General features: G+C 44.3%; 1 protein-coding gene across 1 annotated transcript; it reads right to left on the bottom strand.

Annotated features, from left to right (window-relative positions):
• Window positions 1–12,497: 12,497 nt before the first annotated feature.
• Window positions 12,498–13,866, bottom strand: LOC119519931 (securin-like). Its single transcript, XM_037817672.1, has 2 exons — window positions 13,327–13,866; window positions 12,498–12,577 (listed from the first exon to the last, which is right to left on the bottom strand). The coding sequence occupies exons 1-2, from the start codon at window positions 13,853–13,855 to the stop codon at window positions 12,498–12,500; spliced, it is 609 nt and encodes a 202-aa protein (XP_037673600.1). The 5' UTR covers window positions 13,856–13,866.
• Window positions 13,867–14,434: the final 568 nt, after the last annotated feature.

Below are 14,434 nucleotides of genomic sequence, written 5' to 3' on the forward strand. Positions count from 1 at the left end.
TTCCAACTGCAACTTAACAAGTAGAGAACAAATTTCGAAGACTATTACAGGTTACAGTGCCATAGTTTCAGTTATTTCCAAATTGTGAAATATAACGTATACAAAATGATAATATCCTTCAAAGTATGATTTAACAAGTAGTTACATAGGAAATTTCCAAAGTGTTTATGAGTTACAATACCATAGTTTCAGTTATTTCCTTATTTTAAACTATAATTTTTTTCTTAAAAAAAAAATCCAAAGGAACAGCCACCACAAGCAACAAAGCAAAGAAAGCTTTCCAGAAAGAAAACAGTGGTCAGAGACGCAGGAAAACTGCCCGACATGCCCAGCGGCTAAATCCTCTTAAGTAGAAGGTTGGACACTGTCAGAAGCCTGAGCGATGACAAAAACAGAGACAGGCTGCTTGAGTGTGTTTAAATGTGTGTGTTTAAATGTTTGTTTTTCTTTTTGCTTTTATTTTTACAAAGAGACGAGTAAAGGTGCACCACTGAACACCAAGCCAAAGAAAGCCCAGGCAGCGGCGGGAATATCTGACCAGGGAGACTGTAAAACAGGGAGCCTCCCCAGGAGTAAGGAGAGGGGCAGGTGAATCAAGAGGGAGAAGGGAGCCGAGTCCAGTCGGGTGGGCGGGAACTGACGGACGTGGGGGTCCGCGCCTGCCAGCAGGCCGCTCGCCGGCCCCGACCCCAGCCCGGCCTGGCCGGGGTCCTGCCCTCCTCCTGCTCCTGCACTCCTCTCCATGCCCCCCCATCCCCCCAATCCCCCCTCTGGGGCCCCGGCCCAGGACTGTGCAAGATCCGCCCTGCTCCGTCTACCCACCCTCCATGCCCGTTCCACCTCCTAGGGCCGACCCGCCCGACCGGGGTCCGCCCCACCCACTCCCCACTCCCACCCCCACCCCTCCGTGAACATGAGGGGAAACGATACATGTTCAAAGAGTTCAAAGAGTTCAAAGCGGGGCTGGGGTGGGGTGGGGGGCGTAGTGGTGCAGATAACTGTCCGCGAATAATCTTTCATCTGGGAAAACTAGCTTTCAACATAGAAGGTGAAATAAAGACTTTCCCGGTTGAACAATCAGCTGTGGCTTGCAGACCTCCCCCCTTACACAAAATGGGACAGGAAGTAAGTTCTTCATGATGGAAGCCAGTGACCACAGGCGGTACATTTGAATACACGACACACAGTGAGTCCATGTGTTTACCTCGCCCTTCTCGTCACTGACTGACAAATAAATTTAATAATTTAATTTTTACAGTGTCTTATTCACTTATCCCATAACGAACAGAAATTTATTCTACCTGCCAAAACATCAAATCAGGAGTTGGTGGGAGCAGAGTGCTAGGTAAGGAATCGATTACAGTTGGAAAAATAGTACCCATGGCAACGTTCTTTGGATCCTTATCATTAGTCAACACAATCCGTAGAACAATCACACCCAAAAGGGGTGACGGGGGACAGAGCTACCTAGAAGAAAGGTTTCTAGGTATCACCAGAATGACCAAGTTCAAATCCGAAGCAGATCCGAAGAAGTCGCAAGTGTATGCGTTATGCTTTAGAGCCATCGATCCACAGACACTCAAAGACCTAATTAAAAATCATGAAAGGAATATTATTAAAGAAGAAGAGAGGAATGAAATTGATAGGAGGCAAATAGTAAGCATACTGGAGAAGGGAAGATGTAGCAGACTCTATCAATAATAGCATAAACAGGAATGGATAAAACAACACGAACCATAGGCAGAGATGAGCAGACCAGAGTTCTATACTCCCCAGTCGCGTGGTGTCCACACAAGACACCCTTTGGAATAAAAATGCACGTGGAGGATGGGTGGGGGGAGGGGGATCACATAGGCAAAGAGAAGACTTCACCCTCTCACCTTTGATAATGGATAGTGTATTATTTACAGTTCCCCAGGGAAACAGAATCAATGAGAGGTATCTCTGACTATCAGATTTGTAAAAGTGACTCACACAACTGTAGGTATGCACAAGTCCAAATTCTGTAGATCAGTCAGCAAACTGTCAACTCCAAGGAAGATGTCCAATGAACTCCTCAGGAAACGAACCAGCAACTTTGACGAACTCCTCAGGAAATGCTTCACTGGGCAGCTGAAGAAGAAGTGAAGGTCCTGTCTTGCTTATAAGTCTTCAACTGACTAATTGGATTAAATCCAGCCAACTGCATTCTCTCATTGTGGAAGACATGCCCTTTGGTGAGTCATCAGTCACAGCTGCAGTCAATTGACTGATGATTTAATAAACCAGCCTGTTGGTTTATTAACCAGCTACAAACGTCCTCGCAGCAATTGTTAGGCCAGTGTTTGCTTGACCAGACAGCTGGGTACTATCACCTGGCCAAGTTGACACATGAACCTAACCATCACAGTCCACCCCTTGTTAACTTGGCAGTTATACACATCACCTAAAACCATACTTTATCTCTCAGTAGATAACAATAACAGACATATTTTGCCTAACAATACTCCACTGTGCAGCATACAACTGGAAATGCACTAAATCTCTCCAGAATAGGGTGCAAGTCCTTGGGTGACATTAGCTTTTAAAATTCATTTCCTTTAGCTTAAGTACAGCAAAATGAACAGTACAGGTTATGCCATATGATAAGGGGATAAGACAGAGAAGAAAGCAAAGATATTTGCTTTACAGACAAATACAAACATAATTGTAACAAAACAAGGAGAAAAGATTAATGCCATCATAGTCCTCATTTCTGTAACTGGTCACGTGTTTGTAGTTCATATTTATCACTACCTTCTTCCACTACCCATTCTATGTTCCCTTTACCCTCAGCAAGCACTTCAGCTGGCCATGGTTCTTTTCCTGGTGGGGTGACCCAAACCTTCGTTCCTGAAGTTTCTTGGCCATTTGTAGTCCTGCCTGGATTGGGTTGTTGCAGTTTTCCATTGACTTTAATCACAGGACATGGTAGTACTAAGAGACACCCTAGGGGAGCTCCTGTATTCCAGGAAAACTTCTATACTTCCATTGTATAGTTGCAGTGCTATTTCTCCTTGATAGTCAGGATCAATCACCCCAGCCAGTACAGTAATCCCCTTCCTTGCCTGTTGATTCAGAGGCATAAGAAGACCAAAGTAACCAGGTGGCAGTCTCAATTTACAGTTCAATGGGATTATTGTTGTGTTTCCTGGTAGAAGCACTCCTCCTTTTGGATGCAAGACCTGTAGACCAGCAGAGCTTAAGCTTGCAGGGACAGGAAGCAAAAATTTACCTAGTGGATCGCTAGGAGTGATAGTGAGTGGTGCCACTCCTGTTTCCAAGCCTTGATTCCTGGACCCATGAATCCTGGCTATGGGAGAAACAGCACCATAGAGTGGACACTGATTCAGAGCATACACAGCCTCCTGGAGAACACTGCCCCAACCCTGCAAGGTATTGCCACCTAGTTGGCACCATAATTGAGTCTTCAACAGGCCACTCCACTGTTACATCAACCCAGCTGCCTCTGGATGATGGGGAACATGGTAAGACCACAGAATTCCATGAGCATGTGCCCATCCCCTCACTTCATTTGCTGTGAAGTGGTTTCCTTGGTCTGAAGCAATGCTGTGTGGAATACCATGACGGTGGATGAGGCATTCTGTAAGTACATGGATGGTAGTTTTGGCAGAAGCATGTCATGCAGGGAAGGCAAACCCATATCCGGAGTATGTATCTATTCCAGTAAGAACAAATCGCTGCCCCTTCCATGATGGGAGTGGTCCAATGTAATCAACCTGCCACCAGGTAGCAGGCTGATCACCTCAGGGAATGGTGCCATATCGGGGACTGAGTATGGGTCTCTGCTGCTGGCAGATTGGGCACTCAGCAGTGGCTGTAGCCAGGTCAGCCTTGGTGAGTGCAAGTCCATGTTGCTGAGCCCATGCATAACCTCCATCCCTACCACCATGACCACTTTGTTCATGAGCCCATTGGGCAATGACAGGAGTTGCTGGGGAAAGAGGCTGATTGGTATCCACCAAACAGATCATTTTAGCCACTTGGTTATTAAAATCTTCTTCTGCTGAAGTCACCCCCTGGCAAGCATTCACATGGGACACAAATATCTTCATGTGGTTTGCCCACTCAGAAAGATCTATCCACATACCCCTTCCCCAGACTTCTTTGTCACCAGTCTTCCAATCATATTCCTTCCAAGTCCCTGACCATCCAGCCAAACCATTAGCAACAGCCCAGGAATCAGTATACAAACGCACCTCTGGCCAGTTCTCCTTCCAAGCAAAGTGAACAACCAGGTGCACTGCTCGAAGTGCTGCCCACTGGGAGGATTTCCCCTCACTACTGTCCTTCAGGGACATCCCAGAAAGGGGCTGCAGTGCTGCAGCTGTCCACTTTTGGGTGGTGCCTACATATCATGCAGAACTATCTGTAAACCAGGCCCGAGTTTTCTCTTCCTCAGTCAACTGACTGTAAGGAACTCCCCAAGATGCCATAGCTGTGGGCTGGGCAAGAGAAGGTAAGGTGGAAGGAGTGGGGGCCATGGGCATTTCGGCCACTTCCTCATGTAATTTACCTGTACCTTCAGGACCTGCTCGAATCTTGTATATACCATTTCCATTTTATGATGGAGTGCTGCTGTGCACACTCAACTTTATGGCTTGGTGGGTCAGACAATACCCAGCTCATGATAGGTAACTCAGATCTCATGGTAATTTGGTGGCCCATGGTTAAGCATTCTGTCTCTACTAAAGCCCAGTAGCCAGCCAAAAGCTGTTTCTTAAATAGAGAGTAGTTATCTGCAGAGGATGGTAAAGCTTTACTCCAAAATCCTAAGGGCCTGCCTTGTGATTCTCCTGTAGGAGCCTGTCAAAGGCTCCAAACAGCATCTCTATTTGCCACTGACACTTCCAGCACCATTGGGTCAGCAGGATCATATGGTCCAAGTGGCAGAGCATCTTGCACAGCAGCCTGGACCTGTCACAGAGCCTCATCTTGTTCCGGTCCCCACTCAAAATTATAAGCTTTCCTGGTCACTCAGTAAATGGGCCAGAGTGGCACACCTAAATGGGGAATATGTTGTCACCAAAATTCAAAGAGGCCAACTAAACATTGTGCCTCTTTTTTGGTCATAGGAGGGGCCAGATGCAACAGCTTATCCTTCACCTTAGAAGGGATATCTCAATAGGCCCCACACCACTGGACACCTAGAAATTTTACTGAGGTGGAAGGCCCCTGTATTTTTGTTGGATTTATCTCCCATCCTCTGCCACACAAATACCTTACCAACAAATCTAGAGTAGTTGCTACTTCTTGCTCACTAAGTCCAATCAACATGATATCATTGATATGATGGACCAGTGTGATGTCTTGTGGGAGGGAGAAATGATCAAGATCCTTGTGGACAATATTATGACATAGGGCTGGAGAGTTTGAATGTAAACTGCTGGCCTTGCCAGCTGAATGCAAACTGTTTCTGGTGGTCCATAGTGACAGCAATTGAGAAAAAAGCATTTGCCAGATCAATAGCTGCATACCAGGTACCAGGAGATGTGTTGATTTGCTGAAGCAATGACACCACATCTGGAACAGCAGCTGCAATTGGAGTCACCACCTGGTTAAGCTTATGATAATCCACAGTCATCCTCCAAGACCCATCTGTTTTCTGCACAGGCCAAATGGGAGAGGTGAATGGGGATGTGGTGGAAATCACCACCTCTGCATCCTTCAAGTCCTTAAGAGTGGCATTAATCTCTGCAATCCCTCCAGGAATCTGGTATTGCTTCTGGTTCACTATTTTGCTAGGCAGGGGCAGTTCTAGTGGCATCCACTTGGCCTTTCCCACCATAATAGCCCTCACTCCAGGAGTCAGGGAACCAATGTGAGGATTCTGCCAGTTGCTAAGTATGTCTATTCCAATTATGCATTCTGGCACTGGGGAAATAACCACAGAAGGGGTCTGGGGACCCACTGGACACACTGTGAGATGGACCTGAGCTAAAACTCGATCAATCACCTGACCTCCATAAGCCCCAACTCTGAATGGTGGACCAGAGTGATGTTTTGGGTGTCCGGGAATTAATGTCACTTCTGAACCAGTATCTAATAATCCATGAAATATCCGATCATTTCCTTTTCCCCAATGCACAGTTACCCTGGTAAAAGGCCATAGGTCTCCCTGGGGAAGGCTGGGAGGAAGACTAACAGTATAAATTTTTGGCAGTGTGACAGGGTCCTTCCCCAAGGGTACCTGGCCTTCCCTTCATTCAAGGGTCTCTGGATCTGTAAACTGTCTCACGTCTGGGAATTGATTAAGGGGCCGTGACTCTCTGTTTTTGTAATTCAAGGGAGACTTTTGTTCATGTGACCTAGAATTCTTCTGCCTATATAGTTCAAACAAGAATTTAGTCAACTGCCCATCTATTTTACTACTTGGTACTCCATGATCCACTAGCCAACACCATAAGTCTCTGCGAGTCATATGCTGCTTTGAGCCTGTTTTCCATTATGGTAGCCACGCCCACCTTGTCTGCGGTGATTAACTGCAGCCACTTGGCTTCTGCAGGCTCGGGACCCAATTATCCCCATTGTGTTTAAGGATTCCAGCTCAGTGACAGCAGTTCCTACAGTAATATCTGACCTATGGAGAAGGGTGACTACAGAGCTCTTCAGAGATGATGGAGCTAGTCTCACAAATTTATTCCTTACAGTCCTGGTAAAAGGTGTGTCCGCCGGACATTCCAGGGATGTGTGAGCAGGTCTTCCATGATAAATCCACTCAACATTCCAATCTCTCTAAGCCTTTGAATCCCCTCCTCCACATTGTAGCAGGGCAGTTCTGGAATTTCAACCTCTGGTAATGCTGGCCACCTTTTGATCCATGTTTCAGCCAACCACCCAAACAGTTAACACCCTTTCTAACCCCTCAAGCTATAACACTGAATGCAGAATCTCTGCTTAGTGGATCCATATCAGTAAATTCAGCCTTATCCAACCTTATATTTCTTCCACCATTATCCCACATCCTTAATATCCATTCCCACACATATTCCCCTGGTTTCTCTCTGTATAAGTTGGAAAACTCATGCAGTTCCTTTGGAGTATAGCATACATCTTCAAGGGTCACAATTTGTATCTCACCCTTTGGGGCCTGTTGGGACTTTAGCCTAGTTATAGGTCTTGAAGCAAAGACTGGTGGTGGGGGTGGGTCATGAAAATAGTTAGAATTATCCCTCAAGCCATTCACCTCAGGGCACTCTGTTGCATTTTCATCTCTTAAAACAGGATTAATCTCTCCAGACAGAGGAGTGAGGGCTGCTTCCTCAGGGGAGGTGATTACAGGCTTAGCAGGCACTGAAGGGTTAATCGCTTTAGATGGAGGTTGGGTGGCAGGCTTCTTAGGGAAGACTGGAGGTGGGGAAGCTGTTTCCTCAGGACAGCCCTCTACAGGTAAATCTAGTAATGACTCAGCAGAATCCAGTGTTCCAATGTCCTCACTGCCATTATCAATCCATATGTCCCCATCCCAAGTTTCTGGATCCCATTCTTTTCCAGTCAATGCCTTTACTTTAACAGCAGACACCCTGAGAGGTTGAAATTTTAGCTTATGTTGTAAATCTGCTACTCACACAATGAGAGTCTGCATCTGGTTTTCAGAAACTTCCAGTCTGCGGGCACAGGAAATAAGATTTTCTTTCAGGGCGCACATAGAAAACTTTACATCTGTCATACAGCATTTAAGTTTTGAATTTGAAGCCTTTAGTTCATCCCTTTCTCTTACAACTTTATCCAAAGTATCTAAGAGCAGCCAGCCAACATCATTATACCTCTTAATACTGCAAAACTCTGTGAAGGTGTTGAAAACACTGTCACCCAGAGCCTTGATTTGTACTAGAGTATGATTAGGAGAATCAAACAGTGCTATTTTGCATATCTCCTTTGCCAACTCATGCCATGGACTGTCAGTGCCCTCTTGATTATTGGAAATAGAGTCATTAGTGCCTTTGAATCTAATCAGAGTAGAAAACAAATTGTAAAAGCCCATTTTAAGATTCTGTTTCTTAAGAACCTCTCCTGGTACCAAGGTGTATTAGTTAGGGTTCTCTAGGGAAATGGAATCAATGAGAGGTGTCTCTGACTATCAGATTTGTAAAAGTGACTCACACAACTGTAGGTATGCATGAGTCCAAAGTCTGCAGATCAGTCAGCAAACTGTCAACTCCAGGGAAGATGTCCAATGAACTCCTCAGGAAATGAACCAGCAACTTTGATGAACTCCTCAGGAAATGAACCAGCAACTTCGACGAACTCCTCAGGAAATGCTTCACTGGGTAGCTGAAGAAGAAGTGAAGGTCCTCTAACTGTCTTGCTTATAAGTCTTCAACTGACTAATTGGATTGAATCCAGCCAATTGCATTCTCTCATTGTGGAAGACATGCCCTTTGGTGAGTCATCAGTCACAGCTGCAGTCAATTGACTGATGATTTAATAAACCAGCCTATTGGTTTATTAACCAGCCACAAATGTCCTCGCAGCAATTGTTAGGCCAGTGTTTGCTTAACCAGACAGCAGGGTACTATCAGCTAGCCAAGTTGACACATGAACCTAATCATCACAGACAGAAACACTAGAAATAAGATCAATGAGGAAACAGATGTCAGTCTCAACATAAGGCTGAGTGAAAGAACCAGACACAAAAAGAGAGAAATCCTATGTTACCCCTAATGTGAACCTGTAGAAAATGTAAAACAAACATTTCATATGGTAGAATATAGGGGATCTAGAGATAGCAACTAGTGAAGGGGGAATGATAACCTAATAAGAACAGATAAGTTGTGGAAGTTAATCTTAATGTTATGGGAATGCTCAGGAAGGACTATGGTTTAATCTTCTTGCGGTATGGTAGGAACTTTTTGGAAGCAGTATAGTTATTTTAGGATATTTGTTTTTCTCATTCCTTTTGTTTTGTTTGAAATTAATCTTTTAAAGTTTTTATTAATAAAGTTTAAAATAAAAGTTAAAATGGTGCTTTTCTAATTCTGTCATTCCTGCTACAGATGGAGTATTGTTCTGTAAGGAAGAGCTTAAATTGAGACAAATCAACCATCATTACCTTAAAAATAAAACTCTCTGATATTTTTCACCAAAAATTAAAAAAAGGTTAGTCTCGAACAGCACTAGAAACCCAGTGCTAGGACTACGCGACAACTAGAGAACACTCCACCAAATGACAGACGGTACGTTCTTCTGAGATGCATAGGAAACATCCTCCAAGACAGACCGGAGGCTAGCCCAGAAAACAAACCTTGATCCATTTTCAAGGAGAGAAACCACACAAAGAATATTCTCTGGTCATGATGGAATGAAAGCAGGAATCCATCTTTAAAAGTCTGAATATGATAAACAGGTGGATATGAAACAGCACAGCTCTAAATAACCAACGTGTCAAATGAGAAGGACAAAACCATTTTAGAGGTATGACCAGGAAGACACATCCTCCAAAAATGCAGGGATGACATGAACCTAAAGCAGGGGTTAGAGGGATATTTATGGAGGCCAATGCTCAGATCAAGACGGTATGGAGCTCAGATGACCTAACCTTACACCCCAAGGCAATGGAATAAGTAGAACAAATGAAACCCAAACCAAGCACAGAACAAAGTAGAACAAACTAAGCATGGGAAAAAAAGCATAAAAAATAAAGGAAAATCGTGGGGGCTTCCCTGAATGGATAAAAGAAACAGATAGGCCCTTGTCTACATTGACCATGAAAAACAGGAAGATGACTCCAATGGCACCATCAGAAATGAAAAGGGGCACACCATCACCACCAACATTAGAGAAATAAAAAGATCTCAAAGGAATGCCACGAGCAACTTTATGTCAGCAAAGTAGATCACTGAGAGGAAATGGAAAAATTCTTCGAAACACACAAATTAATGAAACTGTAGGAAGAGGAACTAGAAAGTCTGAAGAAATCAGTGCTCAGAAGGGACGTTCAAAACCTGTGAAAGGAACTCCAGACTGGCCTGAGACACAAAACGGCTCCCAGCAAGGGAGCCCCACACCACAGCGATAAGACTTCAGGAGGGTGCAACTGGGGAATGAAACTTACAGGCGATAGGACCCGAAGGAAACCAGAAAACGGCCTAAGCTCAGATTAGTCTATTTCTGATGAGTCTTCGGTCTCCACATTTCCAATATTTGTCTAGAACAGACTTCCTATTATTTGTAAATTGATAAGAAGAAGAGGAAGAAGAAGAAGAAGAAGAAGAAGAGGAAGAAGAAGAAGAAGAAGAAGAAGAAGAAGAAGAGGAAGAAGAAGAATAATACCGACCGCCCAAGAAGAAAGAATCAAAGAAACAGAAGAAACAGAAGAAGAGAAGCAAGCAGAATAAGAATAAGAAGAGAAGAGAGTAAAGCATCAGAAGCAATACAATCCGCCTCATGACTAAGAAGCAGACGAACAGAATAAAAAAGAAGAAGAGAATGAATAGAAGAGCAAGAAGAGAATTAATAATAATAATATAATAATAATTCCCACCATCTCTGAAGCCTCGGAACAACTTTCTCGGGACTGGGCCCTTTACAGAGACTCAACGAAAAATATTTTTGTCAGGTAAATCAATTTCCCCAACTTACAAGGCAGCCTTGCTCAACCACGGCTCCTCTTCTCAGCTCCTAAGGACCCAGGGGAGCTCTGGCAGGTCGCGAGGAGGACGCACTTTAATCAGAGACCCTGGCTTCCCAGGCACAGGCAGCCACACGACAGGGAGGCTCACAGCGCTTTCCCTGGGGGGCTCTGGCCTCCTTCCTCTGCATATCCAAGGCACAGTACCCGCCCCTCCAGTTAGTGTTTCTCTTGTAACAATTCTTATTAAATGTCACCTTGTGGTGGACTCTTTGACTCTTACATTCCATACCATAGTTGTGGATGTTTTAACACTTTGCTTCAAGCAAATATAAAGCGTGACAATTGTATATATAAAATCATATCTGGCCCCCTCTCTGCCCTTCCCCCCGACCTGGAGGCAGACCTTTATTTCTACGCTGGGGAAATTCCGCTGCCAACAACAAAGACCTCTGCGGACATTTGAAGCGACCGGAGGAAATGCTGGTGGGCAGGAGGCGGGGGAGAGCTCTGGGAGGGTGGCCCCCGCTAGGGGGAGTCACGCAGGGGAGTCATATGGAGATGGAGTGGGGGGCCAGCACTGTGTCATCGACGTCGTTGTGACATCCCGGGAGCCTCAGCCAGAGACTGGCCTGGAGAGTCGGAGCGGGATAAAAGCCTGGGATGTGGGGCTGATGTGGACGGTGGGGTCTGGGTTCAGGGAGGGTGCTCCCCCGCGGACTGCTCCTAGGCCGATGCCTCCTTTCCGACTCCCCTCAAGGCCGACCCTCTGAGGAGGGCCGCTAGGACCTGCCGCTTCTCTGAGGACTGGGGCCCAAATGCAGGTCTCTGTTCCCCACCCAGATCCACCTTCCCTGCCCGTGGGGCAACTAAAGAACGGGCAAAGGAACACCAAGCAAAGCCCCGTAGCGGCCGGAAAGGAGGTACCACAATCCACTTGCTCGGTGACCAGAGGAAGCAGTTGAGCAGAATGAGTTGCTGGGGGTAATTCAAAATTCAGGATTTTGGAGACGAGCCGAAGATTTAGCCACTAGATGGCAGTAAAGCACAAGGTATTCATTGGGGGCTGTGTCGCCAGCTTTGTCACCCAGTTCTTGGGAAACTAGTACATTTCACTGGCTTCTCTAGAACACCCTCTTTCTGATGCCTGAACCATCATGTAAGGAATCTGACCACCCTGAGACCATGTTGGAGGGACCACGGACAGGTGACTTGTTGATGGTCCCAGCGGAACCCAGCCTTCTGTTCATGCTTTCCGAGATGACTGAGTGAACCCATCAGAGCTTATGAATACAAGTCTGTGACAGAAATTCCTAGATTTATAGTTGGAAGACTTTATATTAACTCCTCAGTCCACCTGCAAAGATCAGTGTCTTATAATTTAGATGCTTTATCCACTTCCCATGGATCTGAAGGGGCATTGGGGGGCCTGTTTGTTATTGGGGAAGACAGGTATAGTAGAAGTCACAAGAAGGCCTGGGAAATCTACTATTTCGTGAGTAGCAAATAAGCACCAGAATTTGTTCCTGGGCTTTCTCATGATCCCAGTAATTTCTCACAAATTCACCCTGAGAGGGAGATGGTAAGGGCACAAAAATAAAGTGAATGCCAGCTGAACTCAACTCAGCAAGATGTAATGACTTAAATGGGAAGTCCCTGGAGTGAACTCAGGGAACTGTGACCCACAAGAATTTGTCCTTCAATTATACCACTCTGCCTCTTAGCAGATGAAGAACCCAGATTTAGCACCAAGATCACCACCCCCTCTTCTCCTGGGCACTTTTCTCTTCCCTGCAAACACCATCCACAGCCTGATTTTTTTTTTTTTTAATAAAGAATTGCTTTATTGATACAAAAAAATATACACAAACTATAAGGCACTAAGAATTTAAGCATCTATGTCATAGCAAACAGGTAGCAATTCAACATCCAGGGTTGACAAAATGCTTGAAGGAGACTGCAACAGAGCTAGAAAACAGGAATTTCTTATTAAATTTCTGTAAATCCTTGAGTTACTATCCATGTCATCACAGACGTGGTTGTCACTTTTAATCATAAATTCATGTTTTTCCCTTTGTCTAATGGGTCCCTATCCCTCCTCCCCCAGAACCACCTCCTCAATACACTTTTGGAAAAGTGGTTGTGGCCCCCAAACTGACCTTCATTAGGAAATGAGTCTTAGAAGTATTTGAACCTCTATTTCTTTTAGAGATCCAAGTAAGAACTAATAGTCTTACTAATGTAACTTATAAAAATAATACAAGCTATCCGGTCAAAGCCAGACAAGAGCAAATAGAAGACATTCTGTTGATGACTTGTGACCACCAGTTTAAACCAAGACCTCAAATATTTTGTAATAAGAAGTTATTGTCATTCTACACCATGGTGCATATGTCTCTTGATCCTTTATTAACTTTGGATAAAACTTGGAATTTGCATTCCAAGCACATTTATAATCAACTTATAGCCTAAGAAGTTATAGGTTAAATTTATCTTATTTTGCTGTATCTAAGACTGCTCAGATTCCAGAATGACTTAATTTTACTCAGGCATTAAGGACTAAAATGCAATCATAATTGAGATTAGTTTTCATTATTCTGAAACCTCAAAAGACAGAATGATGTGGTAGCCTTCGGCACAACTCTGTCCCCACGGTAATGGAAGTGTTATGAAACAAGTTGTTTGCAGCCTTTCAAGGAAGGTACTTGTTCACTTACTAGACTCCCACATCAGAGGGGGCATCTTCACAGGGGAGGGGGGACCCAGCTCTAGCAGCTTCTCAAGTTCCCTCTCCTCCTCGAGGATCATGAGAGGCACTCCATTCAAGGGGAGGTGTGCAATCTGGTGCTCTTCAGGCAGGTCAAAACTCTCAAAATCTAGAGGATTGAAGGGAAAGAATTTTTCTATTTCTGGATAGATGTCATCTGAGGCAGGAACAGAGCTTTTTGCTTTAACAGTCTTCTCAGTCATCTTTTTGGCAGAGAAGCTTGGCTGTTTTTGTTTGAGGGGTCCATTAGTCTTTACTGACTTTTCTGTAGCTCTGCTGACAATTCCCAAAGCCTTTCTGGCAGCTCTAGGTACGGCTGGTGGAGCATCATATATTTTGCCAACGCGGGGTGTTGAAACCTGAGATCTCCCATCTAGGGCTCTGACTGAAGGCCCAGGCCCCAGCTTCGGCCCATCCTTAGGAGCCACACGGGTGCCTGGTTCTCCATTTTCCTTATCAACAAAGATCAGAGTAGCCATTCTGGATTTCTCCGAAGTTCCACCTCCCACAGCCTGATTTTAAAGATCTTGAAAATGAATGTTTAAGAGAAAGGGATATAGAACATATGCTGGGATTCAAAACAAGTCAACAAATATAAAAAGACTGAAATTATACATTGCACATACTCTGACCATAATGGAATGCAACTAGAAATCAATAACCACCAAAGAACTGGAACATTCACAAATATGTGGAGGTTAAACAATACACTCCTAATCAGTAGGTCAAAGGAGAAACTGCAAGAGAAATCAGTAAATATCTAGAGATAAATGAAAACAAGAACAATATATATCAAAACATATGGGATGCAGCAAAGTCAGTGGTGATGGAGAATTTTAAAGCTGTAAGTGCATGTATTAAACAGGAAGAGAGAGCTAAAACCAAAGGCCTAACTGAACAATAGAAGAAGCCAGAGAATGATCAACAAACTAACCCTATAACAAGTAGACTAAAAGAAATAAAAAGAATTAAAGCAGAATTAATGATTTGAAGAATGAAAACAAACCCAATAAAATAAAAACCAAAAGTTGCTTCTTTGAGAATATCAAAAAGATTGA

Source organism: Choloepus didactylus, chromosome 24 (genome assembly GCF_015220235.1).
Source record: "Choloepus didactylus isolate mChoDid1 chromosome 24, mChoDid1.pri, whole genome shotgun sequence".
Classification (NCBI taxonomy): Eukaryota; Metazoa; Chordata; class Mammalia; order Pilosa; family Megalonychidae; genus Choloepus; species Choloepus didactylus.